At 36.9% G+C, this 18,885-nt stretch overlaps 1 protein-coding gene across 3 annotated transcripts in view; it reads right to left on the bottom strand.

Moving 5' to 3' along the window:
* Window positions 1–585: 585 nt before the first annotated feature.
* Window positions 586–18,885, bottom strand: part of tnr (tenascin R (restrictin, janusin)) — a 142,087-nt gene continuing 123,787 nt past the window's right edge. For all 3 annotated transcript variants that reach the window (XM_072688249.1, XM_072688248.1, XM_072688250.1), the window contains exons 16-22: window positions 13,689–13,819; window positions 10,449–10,581; window positions 7,159–7,310; window positions 6,773–6,869; window positions 4,936–5,097; window positions 3,772–3,935; window positions 586–2,088 (exon numbers count right to left, since the gene is read on the bottom strand). In XM_072688249.1, coding sequence (XP_072544350.1) covers window positions 1,969–2,088; window positions 3,772–3,935; window positions 4,936–5,097; window positions 6,773–6,869; window positions 7,159–7,310; window positions 10,449–10,581; window positions 13,689–13,819 — 959 coding nt within the window. In that variant the 3' untranslated portion in view covers window positions 586–1,968. The remainder of the gene's footprint in view (window positions 2,089–3,771; window positions 3,936–4,935; window positions 5,098–6,772; window positions 6,870–7,158; window positions 7,311–10,448; window positions 10,582–13,688; window positions 13,820–18,885) is intronic.

Genomic DNA, 18,885 nt, shown 5'->3' with positions numbered 1-18,885 from the left:
ATTGCATCAGTTAACATGATATTTTGCTGGTTTTATCTGTCAATTGTGTGCAATTATGTGAATGTAATCAATACATAAATAAATACATACATAAGTTAGTCATTTAGACATGAATAGCCTGTGAAAATGCATTATCAATAGTTGTATGCAAAAGTTTAAATTGTGTTTTGATGATTTTGTGAAAAAAAAATACTTCATGAAAGATGTGCATTTGATGCAAGTTTGGGCATTTGTTGCAAACTACAATTATTTAGTAGACTTTTTAAATCTCAATTTACTTGAAAACTAATACAAAACAAATTCTGCATAAATGATTTATTACATGTTTTGAGAACCTATTGTTGTTCAAATGAGTTTTCTGATGTTTTTTTTTTAAGAATCTACATCCATTATCCATTATAATTTGTCTTTGATTTTCCTTTTGATTGTCTTTTAGACCTGGAATTTACCTACGCACCTTAATAATAACGGTTTTACATAAATAGCGGTAACTAATGAGTGAACATGCCAGGGAGACTTTTAACTCAAACTTATATTTGCACTTAAATACATTAGTATAGCATTAAATCTTGCAGCTATGTCAAGTAAGCGTAACCAAAAAATTTAATATGCTGGTAAAACAGAAACATTACAGATAACAGCTGAGGTAAGAATTCCATTTTTTTAGAAGACATTTGAAGAAAATCTCATAACTGTGTGGCTTAGATTTACTACTAAAGTGGCAAAGGACCTAATACAGTCATCTAACTATAAATGATTTAAAAATCTATTACATACAAGTTTTTTACAAAAATGCATTGGTGATGTTAATCTACAAAGTTGAGTCAGTACAGTAAAAAGAAAATAGAGTTAAATAAAAAGGCTTTCAGTAGGAATAGATTTCATTTCAAGCTAAAAGAAGTATGTGATGTGAGACTCAGTAATCAAACACTGGTTAGACAAACAATTGGAAAAGATTATGGATATTTCTTATTCTTCTTTTTGAAGAAAGAACCTACAAAGACACTAGATTTTAATATGGTGCAATAATCTTAAGCTAAACTATCGGGAGCGTAATACTGTTTTATTTTTCTTCTTCTTCCCACATAGAGACACATGCACATACACCTGGACACACATTCAAAGGAAAGGTTGCCAGATTGTCTGGGATTCTTTATGAGTTGCAATGATGGCATTTCACTCTATTCTTTAAAAGCATCTAGCATTTAAACGTATTTAAACTTTTAACATTTTAACTTACAGAATGTAATCCAGTGTGGAAATAGGCCAATCTTACTATCTGCAGATGTTTCCTCTTCATAATTCTTTGGTTTTCGCAAATACCATCAGAGCAAGTATCAAAAGAATAATAAGTGTGTTATATGTCTCCAGATAACATGCATTTTGAACAGGAGAATGTATGGCTGACTACAAACATTTATTTTTATCCATTTGGCAATGTAATTAAAGGTTCTTCTTCAAAGATTTAAAGGCAAATTACTGCATCCACATATTAGGCGGTGAAATGAACTGAATTAAGGTGACCAAAATCAGTTCCTGATCCAAAATAAAATAAGTGAGAAAAGTCCTAAGCATAGATCATTCAGTCATTGTACAGTTTGTACAGTTATTTGTTCAGCAGTTATAAAAATAGAAGGCTCTTATTTTTCTGGGCATCTGTTTTCTTCTAAAACGTTATTTTTCAAAGGAGCTAAAATAAGATTCTTTCTACTGTGATCTTTATTAATGTAGTTATTTTTGCCAGTCATTCATGGTAATACGTAAACAATACCATGCCGCACTTGTAAATGTTTTTACAATACTTCGCACTGGACCAAAAGGTTTACACAGAAGGGAATTATCTTTAGCCTCTGTTCAACATTCTTCAAAGGGATTTTTTTTCAAAGTTTTGAACAACATAGCCTTACTTTCTTTTCCTTACTGTATTTAAAAATAGGAACAGCTAGTAAGACAGGGGAGAATGGCTGATTAATGCGGAGCGGACCTCCTTCGCTTGCCACTGATGCTGCGGTAGTTGTAGGGTCTTATCTTCATCTCTACAAATGGAATAGAAAACTCATGGCCTTTCCAATGATACCAGTTGATGCCCTAAAATAAAAACAAAACAGGATATTAAAAAACTAGTTAGAATATCCATATTATGCACACATCCCCTCTCACTCTCAAACAAACCAGGCCTGTATTGGCACAGTATTAGCTAAAGCAGCGCAGAATCCTGCAATATGCAAAGGAGCATTTTACTTTAACAGTTTCAGTTTTTAATAATCCACTCTAGATGGTTTGTAGATGTGTGTAGATTTAACCTATATTCAATCAATTAAATTCACCTTTACTTTTGTAATAAATAAATCTTATAAACCACAATCAAACTTAAACACTTCCAATTTTAACTTTAACTTTTTACAATATCACAGTGTTCACAAATATGTTTTCAATATACGCCAACAGAAAGAAAATGTGCAGACTTCTCACACACATGCTTCATGACACATACATGCTCTTTTTCTGATCATTAATGTGGTATGTTTAAATCTCAAAAAACACGTTAATGCTACACTTTTGCATTTTAATGCATATCACAAACATAATGGTATTTTGTTGCTTTGACTGTATCTAACAGATTTACACATTTCCAAACAATTAACCTTTTTTTGTAACTTGCAATGGCAGCTATACAAAATAGCAGCAGCGGCTAGGCTGGATTTCAGTGGTTTTACTTTGAATCCAAATGTCAACCAGATCCCCTGCAGCACTGAAGAATAATTGCTAAATCACTTAGAAAGTGTAACTCAGAAGCAAATGACTGGTGACTTCGTAAGTTAAAGTGAGATCAAGTAGAGAACATGATAGTTTCCAAACAGGACGCCAGGCATTTGTGATTGGTGATGTCTGCCATTACTTCTGCATTCTTTTCTCAATATGACTGCATAAGCCACATCTCAGATCTAAGAAAAGAAGTACAATGTCAGGCACTTGGTATCGCGCCGCCGCCCACAGGCCCAAATAAGGACTTCCTCCTCAGTTCCGCCTAGTTTGTGTTCATGTGTGTTTGGTTCTGTTCACTTGTGCTGATTCATGTTCATTTGTGATCGTTCACTGTTCCTTGGTTTTGTTCATGTGTTGCATCTGGGACTGGGGGTACTTAAGGAGCTTCTACCCCTTGATTCTCAGCCGAGAATTGACTCATCTGGAATCTCTAAGACACCCTGAAGTGTTCAGGTCAGCTCTAGTTCTCGACTCACGTTCAGGAGTAGGTCTCCCGTCAACTCTCGTGGCAAGTGAGACACGCTCGCTTCCTGTCCAGGTTTCCAGGCCATTCACGTTCAAGCAAGGTGACCCACATTCACGGCAGCACGCTGCATATTCAGGTTAGGTCGGCCTTGCCGCTTGGTCTAGCGGCTTGTTCCCCAGCTACCCCTCTTTTGTGTTCGCCATTTTGGTTGTCACGTTCAGGATCTGTTTCTTGTTTTACCCCTAGTTGCTGCTCACGTTTTTCATACCCCTTGTGTTTATGCTCGTTTTGGTTAATAAACCCTCTTGCTTTGATCTCCATCTCTGCGAGTGTTCATCCCTCTTGGTCTGGCCGTACACGCCATGACATACAAATGTTGCTCATGCTAAAAGATTTCTGATAAAAAATGTGCAGAGGCAAACATGTAACATTTTAACAGCCTTTGTTTGTAATGATGAAGTTTGCTGTTTCAATATTTGAATTAAAGGATAGGTAAAAAAGGTAGCATGGCTCAATATCCTAAGATATCAAAAGCTTACCTGACTGTGCCTGGACTCGCCATACTTGCCATTGAGATTGGCTCTATGACAGTTCTTATACCACCATGCTCCTTTGTAGGAGAGGGCACAGTTAGTGACTGCAATGTCATTATCTCTGTCTTTGGTGGAGAAAGGTCGACCCTGGTGGTAGCTCAGAGAGTCACCTGGAATAAAAAAAGGCATAGCAAAGGTACAGAGTGTACTAAGGAATAAAGAGTTTCACAATGTAAATGTCAATTATCTTTCAGAAATCTCCTCAGAACACAAGCTCAACACACAGAAAACTGCTTTGGCAATAATATATAATATGTAAACAGTCATGATCCCTATTACCTGGAAATGATGATGGCATCTTTGCCACTAAATGCGTTTGTGTAAAATATCAAGTACACTATATGAACTAGAGTATTGGCACTACGCAGATTCATTTTTTTCCTCTGAAATCAAAGGTAATACATTTACATTACATTTAGGGAATTAGCAGATGGTTTTGCGGTCTTAGCAGGCGACTTACAAAAGTGCTTTGCTGTTTACTAAGGAAATATCCATATCTAGTGTGTATGTGCTTGAATCCAAAATATACCTCAAGCTAGATGCTGCCAAACACAAAAGTCAGTATGGTTACATAGATGCACAATACTTAACATACTACACGTTGCCTGAAAATAAAATGGCAGAACTCATAAAAGAGATGGGTCTTCAGTCAGCGTTTTTGTGAGGATCTGATTGCATTCAACAACAAGAGCTTTAGAGAGGTAAGGATAATCACTACCCAACATCATCCTCAACTCCTCAACTCATCTCAAAAGAATTGGATGGAGCATCATTCCAGAGAACACAGTTCTCAGTTGTAAACCTCTAGCCCACGCCTGGCATTAGGCATGGTGCCAACAGATTAATGTTTTTCTGCTCCAGAGAGTCCTATTCTATTAGCAATAATTTCTTACAGGGACTAGACAAGCTGTGTATAAGCTTTTGCACATCTGTGTCAAAAAATAAATGGAATATATTTTAATAAATGCATTAGACATGACAATCTTGGTATTCACTAAGAAATTGTAAGAAATGTGTTATTTTACAAGAGACTAGTTAATGAAGAGTTTAAAAAAATATTTTAGATCAATGTCCAATGTCCAGGCTAGTTCTTAATTTACATCCACTCACCTGCTGTGCCATTGTATTCTCCTATCCTCAGTTTGTAGAGACTCCTGGTATCTCCAATGGAAAACCTGTCATAGTTAGCGTAAACTGCCTCCTGGCCATCCTTCATGTCGATGCGGAGCTCGTAACGACCTTGCGCTGCAATCTTTTGAATGTTATCCAGGCCTACATGGAAATGGACAAAGACCAAAAAACTATAACAAGAGTACTTCCAGTATTGTTGAGAGTCTGAGGATCTTCCAGTTCTGTCAAGGAACCTTACATTGCTCTGTCTTAATACCAACACACCAGAAGCAAGCAATCATGAACCACATACCTAGTTTAATCAGGCCTAAAATTGTAATCCAAACCCAATATAGTAGCTTGACAAAAGTCTGGCAAACCAAACCCAAAGCACCAATTTGAACCCAACGGTAGCCTGCAGAGATCTGTCTACACCTGGGTGTGGCTCCACATATTATGCTCATGAAAAGAAACAACAAAACAAAAAAAACAACAACAAAAAAACAACATAGCTTACCTTAGGGAAATAACATTAATCATCAAATTACCAATAAATAAAATCTAACTGAATAAATTGTTGATGACAACCATGTTAACAATGTTAATTAATGTGTTCTGTCCAAACTCCAACATGAAGAGTCTGGTCTCAGTGTGTTTAAACCAATATTTCAAGCTGCAGTACAAGTGTGTTGGAGGCACAGAAAAAATAAGAGTACTGGGGACTACTATTATAGCTTTACCAAAAGGTTATGTGTCCAGATGTTCTGACCATAAATGTTAAGAGATCCCTCCATCTCATCAAATATCGCACACTAATGACTTCACTAAAGATAAACACATTTTCCAATAGTTCCAATGGTGAAGAAATGCCGTGCTGGGATCTTGATGTTGCTTGCTGATAAAATCATGCAGAGTGGATTGTGGGGAAAGCAGAAATTGAGGGATGCACCAAGTTGAAGAGCACAGTACAGACAACTAAGAATGGAGCAAATCTGCTGAGAACCTAATACCACATTTATACTGAAATAGAGACATTGAAGGGCAGATGCTGATACGGCCAGGTCTGGCCATCCTAGCAAGTTCCCCTCTGCGGAACTGCAGTCATGAGTTCTGTTTTGTGTAGCAATCTGTATTCCCAAAACTAGCACTGACTAGTGATGATGGGTTGCATTCCAGTATTAACAACACATTGTTTTTTGTTTCACCAGCTTTGACCAGAGCTTTCGCTAGTGGTCTATATGTACGTATATTTTAGGGGTGTAAATATAGCGATAAATGAACCAGTTTTGCTGTTTTGGAACTGGCCCATTTCCCACCTGAAGAAGGACACTAGGTCATATGTCAGATCAATGCATCAAACTCATTATTTCACTATGCCATTGATATGGCTGCATTCTGCAGTCGATATATTCTATATTCAGACTTTTAAGAAACTATCTGCTGATGAGGATAAGTATTTCAGTAGACAAAAATATCTGAATATAGAAAATACCAACCCTGTTTAAGTACGTTTCAGCAGATTCAGCAGATAGTGCTGAAATACTTTTCCTCATCCCAACCCTGTTCAAGTACGTTTCAGCAGATTTCTTAAAAGTCTGAATATAGTTGATAATTCACTCACTGGGAACTACAGAAACAAAGTGGAAACCTATGATGGAAAAAATGTTAGTAGGAAAAAGAAACCTCCCTTAACAGAACTGATGCTTTCATATACAGCTGTTTGGTTAATTGGGAACCCGATTTGTTTTGATAATGAATAGGGATTGGCCCACATGGTTCCTGCTTTCCCAGCATTTTGGAAAATATTATTAGACATTACATATTCAGTTCCTCTCACCTAGCCAGAATTCATCCTCCAGATTCCCAAAGCCAGTCCTGTAGTCACTCCACTTCCTGGAGAAATCGGTTAAGCCATTCTGGCGACGCTGAAACACCTAAACACAACCATGTGACGTGGAATAGCATGTAGGTTTCAGCCTAGTAGTCTCTAGTGGCAAAATGATAAAGCTGTGCAAAAAGCTCAATTTAATTTTTAAGTGCAACACTGCCCCCTAGTGCACAATAAGTATATATCAGTCCCTCAAGCATGCAAGACACAGCCAACCAGGCTGTTGTTGTTATTATTATATATTTATTGTAATTGTATTAATAAACAATACGATTAGTATTTTTATTCTTAATGTGCATTCTCAATGCAACCAATCATACAACCAAAATACTCACGATCCAGCCGCCATCATCAGTGGTCATGTCACAGTAGACCTGCACACCCTGGTTGGGGTCTCGGTTGATGTAGATGGTGTAGACTCCGCTCAGAAGCTCGCCGTTTAAGAGGTGCTGAGCGCAGTTCTGAGGCATGGCAAATAATCGATTTCCTAAGGGTGAGATTGGGCAAACATCCATCACCAACAAGAAAAGTATACAGTGGTATGAAAAAGTTTGGGCACCCCTGATAGTTTTCAAGATTTTCCTTTATAAATCATTGATTGTTTGCATCAGCAATTTCAGTTAAATATATCATACAGCAGATGAACACAGTGATATTGTGAAATGAAGTTCATAGGATTTACAGAAAGTGTGCAATAATTATTTAAATTAAATTAGGCAGGTGCATAAATGTGGGCACCCCAACAGAAAAATAACATCAATATTTAGAAGATCCTCCTTTTGCAGAAATAACAGCCCCTAATCGCTTCCTATAGCTTCCAATGAGAGTCTGGATTCTGGTTGTAGGTATTTTGGACCATTCTTCTTTACAAAACATCTCCAGTTCAGTCAGATTTTATGGTTTCTGAGCATAGACTGCCCGCTTTTAATCACTCCACAGATTTCCAATAATATTCAGGTCTGGGGACTGAGATGGCCATTCCAGAACACTGTACTTGTTCCTCTGCATGAGTGCCTTAGTAGATTTTGAGCAGTGTTTAGGGTCGTTGTCTTCTTGAAGTATCCAGACCTGGCGCAACTTCTACTTTGTCACTGATTCTTGAACATTGTTCTCAAGAATCTGCTGATATTGACTGGACCATGCGACCCTCAACTTTAACAAGATTCCCAGTGCCTGTACTGGCCACACAGCCCCACAGCATGGTGGAACCACCACCAAATTGTACTGTGGGTAGCAAGTTTTTGTCTTGGAATGCTGTGTTCTTTTTCTGCCCCTTGTTATGTCCAAATAACTCAATTTTAGTTTCATCTGTCCACACCACCTTACTTCAAAATTAAGCTGGCTTGTCCAAATGTGCTCTAGCATACCTCAAGCGACTCCGTGTGTGCAGAAAAGGCTTCTTCTGCATTACTGCACATACAGCCTCTCCTTGTGCGAAGTGCTTTGGAGCTGGTCTGTGAGTTAACTATGACTGTTCTCACCATCCTTCGCCTCTGCCTATCTGAAATTTTTCTTGGCTTTAGCTTTTTGTATCCTTCCCCTAAACCATAATGTTGAACAATCTTTGTTCTCAGGTCATTTATGAGCTGTTTTAAGGCTTGAAATTTGAAATTTGCCACCTTAACCTGCTTCTCATAGTTGGATTCACCTGTGTATGTAGGTCAATGAGCTTACAAACAAATGTTGTGTTAAATTATGTGTAATTAGTTTTTGTTAATTTGTTAATTTTGTTTAAATAATTATTGCACTTTCTGTAAATCCTATAAACTTCTCTGATACATTTAACTGAAATTGCTGATCCAAACATTTATTAAACATCCAATGATTTATAAAGGAAAATCATAAAACTAATCAGGGGTGGCCAATTTTTTTCATACCACTGTAAAAGCCACTTAAGAGGACCAGAGAAGAATTGTCTGTTAAAACAGGAACTGGTAGGGAAGGAAGCTCACTAATTTAACTATGACAAAAGATAATGAGAGATGTGAAAAACGAAGTGACAATTTTAATTACAGCTAAAAATAAACACAAAGAAAACAAACGACAGTGCACACTGTGCAGTAAAATCACAGGGGACAGAAAATGACTCATAGTAAGCTCATAGTAAGCTTGTATAAAAAACAAGCAATATCACGAACACAGAAAGTAGTCCTAATAAACAATTGGTATAAGAGTGACTAATAAGGCATATTTTATTTTACTAGTACTTGTTATATTAAGCCCCATCCTATTGTCCATTAAAGGAAGGCCAATTACCCAATTCCCCTGAAAAACTATGATTAGCAATGCGATTTTCGAACTGCCATTGATGCAGTATTGCTAGGTAGCCAGGTTGCTCAGAGCAAAGCGCGGCTCCCCAGGTCTGGTACAGCAACAAAAAGATGCCTGTGCTGACATCACACAGTGCCATCAACACAACCCTGAGAGAGCAAGTCCAATTGTGCTCTCTCTGACTCCGGCGGATGATGAATTCGAACCAGCGATCCTCGGATAATAGTGGAAGCGTCTTAGCCCGCTGGTCCCCCCAAAATCTAATTAACATGATTTATTACTATTATTATTAAATCTGATGTCTGCTGCTTTAGTTTAGAACAGGAGTTGCTGGTCTAACATTGTTAATGAACACCATCCACTTGTGGTAGTGTTTTCAGAAGTTAATATGCAGTGTACATGTATGCAGAGTTATTTATTAGTGGAAATTCAAAACAGCCTAACTGACACTTTAAATATCTGCAATGCAACATTTCAAGTGTGGTGAAGCTACCTGCCTTGCAAAATAATATTTATAATGAAACTACTTTTACAAAGCTTAAAAACGTGCAATAAAACTCAGTGGAAAAAACAGAACAAACCGCAGAAGACATACAAGTTGCCTTCTGATCTATGGAGGCAGATTGTGCATGCAACCTACATTAACAAAGACTCTGATGTTTTTACAGTTTTTTGCTTTGTTTAATGCTGACAAGAGGTAGGCTTGTGTAGTCCATCATAATTAGCTTAGCTGTTAGTGAGCAATTCTTACAGCCTTCTTAGCTTTCCAAAAACTAAAAAAAGGAACCATAAAGCATCTTGCACATACTAAATCTAAAAAGCAAAATATTTTAAAAATACAGACAGACCAGAATATTTTATGCACTATGAAGCATGTAAGTGTGAAATATACAGAAAATACTGGATTAGACAGAATATTGGTAAATACTCAATATTAGGATCAGGATGTGATGAAAACAAAATAGATTGGGGCATCCTTTAAAATACTTACTTACGTTATGGTTTGTAAAAATTGTGCCACAGGAGCCATCAACAACATGGCCACACATCTGCAATGACATCACTGTATTGTGTGACTGGAGAGCTGGGTTATATTTGTGTGAAGCATGGTGTGAGTTAAATACAGAAAATATTTCAAACTAAAAGGTAAAAAAGAATGTCTCATTTGATTAATGTCTCATCTTTTTTCTTTTTTGGTGGTCTGAGAAATTATGCAAATTAATCTAAATTAATTAAGGGATTATATATTTTTTTGGTCCTATTTTGCATGTGCTTTGATTATTTGACCGAAATAGTTGTTTGTTACAGCCCTAGTGTATTCTATTTGCTGTTTATCTGTGTTAATATGACATACCTGTTGTGAAGGAGGTGGACACGATGGCGCTAGTCTCGAGGCCTCTGGCTGCCTGTAGTCTAACTGTGTAATCAGTGGTCTCCGCTAGCCCTTCAAGGCGAATCCATGTGTCTTCTGCATCCAGGATCAGCTCCTAAAAGTATCGCAAATATCGCAGTAACTTGTAATAGACACCATAAACAGTTACATAAAGCCTTATAGTCAAGATTTTTTACATTGTGTCAAGCAAGATATTGGTGGAAAAGTATATTAATAGGGCATTAATGTTTACATACATTTGTATAGAAATTTGGAGGTAATTACATACAAATGCATGACAGAAACAATCTTTCTACAGAACCTTACATACATTTCTTTAAACACCAGGTAGAACTGGCACACGCAAACTTTGAGTGTGTTTATATGTTTAATTGGAAAACTACAAGTCATATCTACAGACACATCTGGCATCATCTAACACTGAGATCACTATTATTTCTATCTTTCCTTAATTTCCAAACCATTTTGAAAAGAATATGTTCATAATGGGGAATGAAACTCCCATTTTATTGCAATATTCATGTAGTTAATGTTATTTTTAAAATGCTGTTACATTTTTGCTAATTAAGAAGAAAAAGCATGGATTTGTATTAAAACAATTTTAAATACCTGGATCATCAAACTTTAATATGCAGTGTAATTCTCTTAATTTTTTGAGCTGAGATGCAGATGTACCAAACAGTTTGTGCTAGATCTGGCACAACTATAACTCATTTAGTTAAAAAAGGCTTATCTTTACAAAGAAAGTAGTGTATGAGGCATTTTACACATGAAAACTAAAAATTGTGTTTGTGTTCATCATACATATACAGTAAATATCTACACTGTTCCACTGAGCCTTGGAAACACTGTACCTTATACACCCAGTGTAGTGCAGTGCTTGTATGGGTAGTTATGAGTACAGTGTTCAAATAAAACAACTACAACTTTACAGGAATACAGTAAAAGGACAGAAAACCAACAAAAAACCCTGATGAGCAAGCCAAAGGCAACAGTGGTAAGGAAAAACTACTCCAGGGCTGGAGAAAGAAACCTTGAGAAGAACCAAGACTCACAAGGGGGACCCATTCTCATCTGGTCAAAATTACTTTTATGTAGTTAATATAATAATAGTAGCAAACTGAGATCATGTATACTTCAACAAAGTCAATGGGCAGGTGGATTGGCAGTAAGAAAGATGGCAAAATAAGGAAAGCAGGCTTACATTGGTAATGCAGCTTTTCTAATTCTGCGATCTATACAATGATTTTCTTACTGCCAATCCACCCGTCAAACCTACAGTGTTCTCTTCACAGTTGAAACTGAGGCTTGGTCCAGTATTAAGCTTCACTACAAAGTGCTGTCATTTGAGATACTAATCATACAAGCTGTTGACTCTCAGAAACCAGTCTTCCGATGATGATGCTGAATTGGGTCAACCAGACCTGTTCCTGTCCTGTAGTTCAATGTTTTGAAACTGTACTCATGGCACTCTTGATTTATTTGTAATTTCTCTAAGAAAATAGCTACACTGTTATAATTGTCTACCTGTGTTTCATTGTTAATTGCCTTTTCTGTTTTTTACAATATTCTTTATTTTTTGGTCATTTTTAACCCTCTTAGCACTGGACGCGAATTACTTAAATGTCAGTAATAATGCAGTGTAAACATGGCCTTGAGTAAAATAAGCAGGACTTCTGAATACTGCAGGTCTACAAAGAGATATTTCATGAAAGGAACACATACAAACCAGGGTGCAACTGGCCCGCCTAGCAAACTGTTGTGTTGCTGTCTTGTTGAGTGCTGTGCAATTTATGTAAAGTTGCCCTTCCATGCAGCATTCTTTTTTGTTTAGTTGTGTTGTTTTGTTTTTCTCTATATGAGCAGCTATGAAGGCTCTATAGCAGAGGAAATGGCTTATCAGGCTGCCAGGAAGTAGAGGATGAGAATGGCTTTCTATTTTAGTCTCAAACTGATGACAGCTTTTCTACCCTCTTTTGTTTTTGATAAAATATACTTTTATCAGGATGATCTGCTATGGAGAGACAATCAGTGTTTCCTTCCATCATTCTCCATCATTTTCTTTTTCTCTGCCCCACATCTAGCAGCATAAGAAAAATAAAACACTATTTGTCAGGTTCTCATAGAGACAAGCCTGACAGAGCATTGCCTGTGACCTAATTTTGAAATAAAAATATAAATGTCAATAATAACTTTTTTTATGAAAGGTCATGTTTTAAGTTGAGTTATTATTATACTAGATAATTCTGTAAATTGTAACGTGGTAAAACACTCTACAGAAAAACAAATTCTGAATATATAGCATGTCCTTATCATGCGTCAATAATGTAAGGTTAAGCAAACTTGCCTCTTTAATAGAAAGACCAACCATGTAGCTTACTGACTGAAACAGCTTAACGTACAATTACTTGCAGGGCACTTAAAGCATGATAGTGTCTATCTACTCCAGGCCTGACACAGTAGAAACTGCACTATGTAAGTCATATTTGTGTAAAAATAAAAAAAAGTTACATTACTCTACCGCATCCACATGATTATGATTTGTTTACTTTCTATAACAGTTATGAATCTATTAGCTTTAGTGGTGGCTCAAAATGTAAATTACACAAGACTGCAGGCAGAGCCCAGGACCTAGATATACTGACACATATCTCACATAATGCTGCTTTAATAAAAAAAAAAAACAGAAGCATTTTAGGTTAGTATAAGTCAGTGTCTGAGTTAGTATGAATCTGTATCTTTTACTTTGCTAGAGGGACTTTTTTAGGTGGACATTTTTTTAGCCAAGTGCACAATCACCGCACATTACTGACACCTTCTGGATAATCAGTGGCACAAGAAACAGTACAGGTCAATCCTGATTTTGCTGAAAAAGAAGCAGTGCTGTAATTATATATAAATAAAAAAAAAAACATTTCAATCAAGTAAGTCCATTTTAAGAAAGATGATGCAAAAGGATTTTGAAACTCCAACCATCAGACATACTGAGTATGATATAATTACTTGAAACTGATGGATGCTGGAGAAAATTGTTTCTGAAGAGTCACTAGTAAGCATATATGATAATATTTTCTGTTTCACTTTTTAAATATTGATTGAAAAATGCTCTCTATGTATTTACTTGGTAGATCTGTAGTTCACAAATGTGTTTTAAATTCCATTTTCACATTCACAACATTTTGTGTTCCATTTTGTGTTTACCTTACGGCTGCCATCAGCCGACTTGTAGGTCAGCATGTAGTTGTCGATGTCTGCAATGGGTGGCTGCCAGGAGATTAGGGCACTGCGATGATTGACCTCGCTGGCCGTCAGGTTCTGGGGTGCATCCATGGCTGCGAAGTGAAACATCAAATATTAGGGAAAGCAGAAAGAAACCTATTTAACAATTCCAGATGATCTTGTGTGTTCTATTGACCTATGCATTTCAGCACCATAATCTCCTACTGATCTACCTGTGTGTGTTTGTTATCATACATTTTTCAGGAAAAACAACCACCAGGAACAATCAAATGGCCCTTACTTCCTAAAATGCTTTTAAAAACAAAACAAAACAATTTTACAGAGGTTAAGCAGTTAAGCAGTTGCAACTCCCATTGCAAATTTGTTTATTAAGCAAAATGTCTTAACTTCTGCTTTGTTTGCAATAAACCAAATAGGAACATTTTAATATCTCAACACAACTAATATAACAAGTCAACACAAAATGTCTTTTGTGTTGACACAAAACAAAACTGAATTCCAGATCCAGTCACAAACAAAGTTATTGCAGAATAAGGCCCACTTATTGTTCCCACTGTCCGATTCTCCTTTTACTCTTTTTACTAGTAACTCCTTTTTAAACTAGCTGACTGACTGAAATAACAGCTTTGTTCTGACTGATAAAAGACAGCAGGACTGACTGGCTGACAAAAAAACGTGTTTTTCTTTTTACGGTGGAAGAGTCTAATAGCTGAAGACAACATTTCTATCTAGTGGTTTTAAACACAACACAACATGAACCACTGTCTGCCATGACGGCATGGGAACTATTATGTACAAATCCATACTGTGCTTTTGAAAATAACTACTGTAAATAACTACTGTATTGCATAACATAAAGTTGAAAAACTCAGGTATAATGATATTCTCTTACAACCATAACTATGACTGAACTTTACATTTTACACAATGTTATACATAAACAGTGACCAGGTGCATCATTTAAATTTGTTTGTTCACCACAGCAAGTCATGGGCTAATTTTACTGTTTTAAGACTGTCAACTGTTTAAGAATGTCGACTGTCAACTAAAATGAAGATGTTGCCTGGTTCTGCCAGTGGGTTTGAGACATTTGATCGGTGAACAAAGTACTGGGAGACAACTGAACAATCAATCCTTACATTGTATAAAAACACATGTGCATGTGTCTGTGTAAATATGAAGAGCTTCAGCAATGTACCTGAATAGAGCAAACCCAGCGGTGTGTATAAATGAGGAGCAGTCCCAAGTGATTGTGATGCAGTAAGAGATCTACTAGAAGTGCGAGACAATTAGCTTGTGTGTGTTCACATAGCCATAACCTCCTGTCCTGACAGCTTATCTTATCTCTCTGTCCCCTTGTTTTTACTGACTGTTACCACACATAAATACAATATTTGCATGCCAAGGATCCAACTAATATGCCAGTCTGTGTTGGAAGCAGATTGGACCATTGTTTTCTCACACGATATGAACAGAACTCTCTGTATGGAATAATGTTTTAATAACCTCATCTCTTTATAGGCAACTTAAACGAAGGTAATTATATTTTAGGTCACAGTAGTTTGATGAGCATGTTAATACTGAAGTTTCAATGTCTCTAATGTCAATGTTTCTTTTGAGAATTGATTCTAACAAAGACAATAAGCCACTTGCATTACAGTACAATTACAGTGCATTATAATGTGTTTTGATATGCATGGCATAACATGCTTAACAATAACAAAATATAATATTATATAAACAATATTATAAAATATTATATAATATATATAAACATGTTATACAACATTATATAAACATAATGTTCTTCCAATGTTTAAAATTTTACATTTGACTGACATACCAAACTGATATTTGGTGACATTAGTCATTGTAAAGGATGCTGAGCTACTAACCTTGATGCAATGTGCATTTTTATCATAGAATAACAGCTCCAAAATCATTGTGATGCTCCAATGACATTTAATAAGGAGAATATCATCCGTACTGTTTCCACTTTGGGCTTAGCATGCTGCTAACAGCACTTTGTGGTTTTGGAGAAGCAGGCAGGACAATGCTCACAAAAACTGCAAAACTCTGAGTACCCCAAGTCCTATTTGTGCAAAATCTTGTAATGCCACTCTACCACAACATTCCACATGCTTCTTTCACTTTTTTGTTGCAATAGGTAGTATATAGAGCATTCTTTACCATAAGCTGTGAAGCTGCACAGACAAACAACACATTTAAATAGCTGTACTGGCATCAAACAAAGTACAGGGTCAATGTGACAATGTGGTGAAAGCTTGTAAAACCTGAGCTGCTTCATGCTTGCATACTCTGCATTTGTTGGATTAATATTCAATATTCTGTCAGTGTATACAGCATGTCCAATTCAGAAAATGTTTAAAATGTTTTTATTTATTCATTGATTTTTTTTGGTGTTTACATGTTCTCTTTTTTTTTACAAGATATAAAGATATCTTTATCTTATATTTAAGATAAAGATATAAAATGTAGGCGTCACTGTAGACACTAGCCTTTGTATTAGGTATTGGATTGAAAAGAACATCTATGGTATCAATCATCCCTACAGGTTAAAACTGGTCATTGTCTAGTTCTAAACATAAACATACATACACTAACAAAAAACATATGACTGATTTCTACTACAGGCACTGAAGAATGTTTAAATGTTTCAGCATTTATCCTTAAACACAGCTGCAGCGGACAGTAAATTAATAACTTGTCCAACAGAGCATAATCTGGCCATAAGGGATCGCATGTGACAGCATAAGCACTACCTGAGAATCTATTTATATTCACAACTGCAGATCCATCTCCATAACCATTAAAGTATTACAGTAATCCAAACGCTAAAGACAGGCAGTGCTGTCCTCTACTGGGAGGTGGAAAATCGGTCTTCTATTTTCATCTCAATTATCTGCTAAGCTCTCATAAGCTCCTCCATAAATGCCAAAATGACATATTTCTGACACCTCGCCACCCCCAGAAGGAGAGTCCATATATTACAAAACAGCCTTAGGATGTTTGTTCCACTCTTACTATATATATTTTTTTCTGTCAGGGGATGAGGCATTGTTGCATGTTATCAGAGCATGGCAGCATCTAGAATTTCCTGTGGTATTGGAGCATAACTATTTCCGAATTAAATCACCATAAAATGGGAGGGAGGAAAAAAGAAAAAAGAGAAACAAACTGTTTGAAGTCGACTGAACCCATCAAACCCCTATCAGGCGATTCTGCGTCAGGATTTAGCTGGCGCCTGGGTGGTGAAGCCAGTGGCCTGTGACACTTTTACACAAATTAAATCCTCCTAAACAATGCAACTTAATGAAAGCTCTGGGAAGGGCTGCTGGGTCAAGGTTCCGAACTTTTACTGCCTTGTTGGAGAAAACCACTCCAAATGAAAAGGGAATTATATAAGGGAATTATAAAAGGGAATAGAACATGAATCCTTTCTTGTATTGTAAAACAAATTGAGTTGTAAACATGCATTTTATGCATCATAATGCTTTGATCAGAAGAAGGTAATGAATCTCTAAAACAGCAACTTTACTAGAGAAAGAAATCCCTTCTTAACTTAAAAGTCATTTTGGAGAATTTCTGTTATGTTCTGTTCAGTTCATTCTGAAATTTTCTTTTATGTTCTTTTAAGTTTCCATTTGGGTGCGGTGCAGGGTGGTTAAAAATAAAGGTATATGTGTCACTTGAGCCCTGTGTCGTCTCTGAACCTCACTGCCTACCAGGTCACCCCTTTTTTGCATACTACGAATGGCATAAACTCACCCAATGTGAAAGACTAGTGGAGTGCCTGCCAAGACATGAAAGCTGTGATTGGCAGTTAAGAAAAATATTGTGACATGCAGGTGAAATATATATATATATATATATATATATATATACAGTCATGCCCGAAAGTATTCATACCCCTGGCAAAGTTTGACTTAAATTTACTTTTATTTTACCAGAAGTTATATTTTTGCCTTGAAACGACACAGGCATCTCCCAGGAGATAACACGATGATGTACAAGAGGCATCATTGTGGGAAAAAGTATTTCTCAGCTTTTATACACATTTGAACAAAAAGTGGCATGTCCAAAATTATTCATACCCTTTGAAAACTGTCACAGTATATGGGAAAATCCAAAGTTCTATACCATTCCAAATAGTCCAAGCTGTTTTAAAGCATCCTAATTACCCTGATTCATTGGGAACAGCTGTTTTAATCAACTCAACAGGAGAAAAACAGCAGCTCTCTGCAGTTGGTTTGTGGACAGTCATGGCTAAGACAAAGGAGCTCACTAAGGACCTGCGGCTGTGCATTGTGGCCGCTCACAAGTCAGGAAAGGGCTATAAAGCCATATCAAAATGTTTTCAAGTTCCAGTGGCTACAGTGCAAAGTATTATTAAAAAATACAAGAAGTTCCGCACTGTGGAAAATCTCAGAAGATGTGGTCGGAAGCCAAAAGCGACACCTGTGCTGGCCAGGAGAATAGTGAGAGAGGTGAGGAAAAATCCAAGGATCACCACCAAGGCCATCCTGGTGAATCTGGACTCTGCTGGTGGCGACATCTCAAGGCAGACAGTTCAACGGACACTGCACACTGCTGGGTTCCAAGGACGCAGGCCAAGGAGGACACCACTTCTCCAGAAAAGGCACACAAAAGCCCGCTTGACCTTTGCAAATGCTCATCTGGACAAAGAAGAAGACTTCTAGTGTTCTGTTTTATGGTCAGATGAAACAAAAATTGAATTGTTTGGCCACAATGATGTGTGCACCATTTGGCGTGAAAAAGGAGAAGCCTTCAACCCTAAGAACACCATCCCCACTGTCAAACATGGTGGTGGGAACCTAATGTTTTGGGGGTGTTTTTCAGCCAATGGACCAGGGAACTTGATCGCAGTAAATGGCACCATGAAAAAAGAGCAATACATCAAGATTCTCAACAACAACATCAGGCAGTCTGCAGAGAAACTTGGCCTTGGGAACCGGTGGACATTTCAGCACGACAACGACCCAAAACACACAGCCAAAGTGGTGAAGAAATGGTTAGCAGACAAAAACATTAATGTTTTGCAGTGGCCCAGCCAGAGTCCTGACTTGAATCCAATTGAGAATCTGTGGAGGGAGCTAAAGATCAGGGTGATGGCAAG

Source organism: Salminus brasiliensis, chromosome 9, assembly GCF_030463535.1.
Source record: "Salminus brasiliensis chromosome 9, fSalBra1.hap2, whole genome shotgun sequence".
Classification (NCBI taxonomy): Eukaryota; Metazoa; Chordata; class Actinopteri; order Characiformes; family Bryconidae; genus Salminus; species Salminus brasiliensis.
The sequence above is the reverse complement of the archived record's forward strand: the minus strand, read 5'-3'. Positions and strand labels throughout refer to the sequence as shown.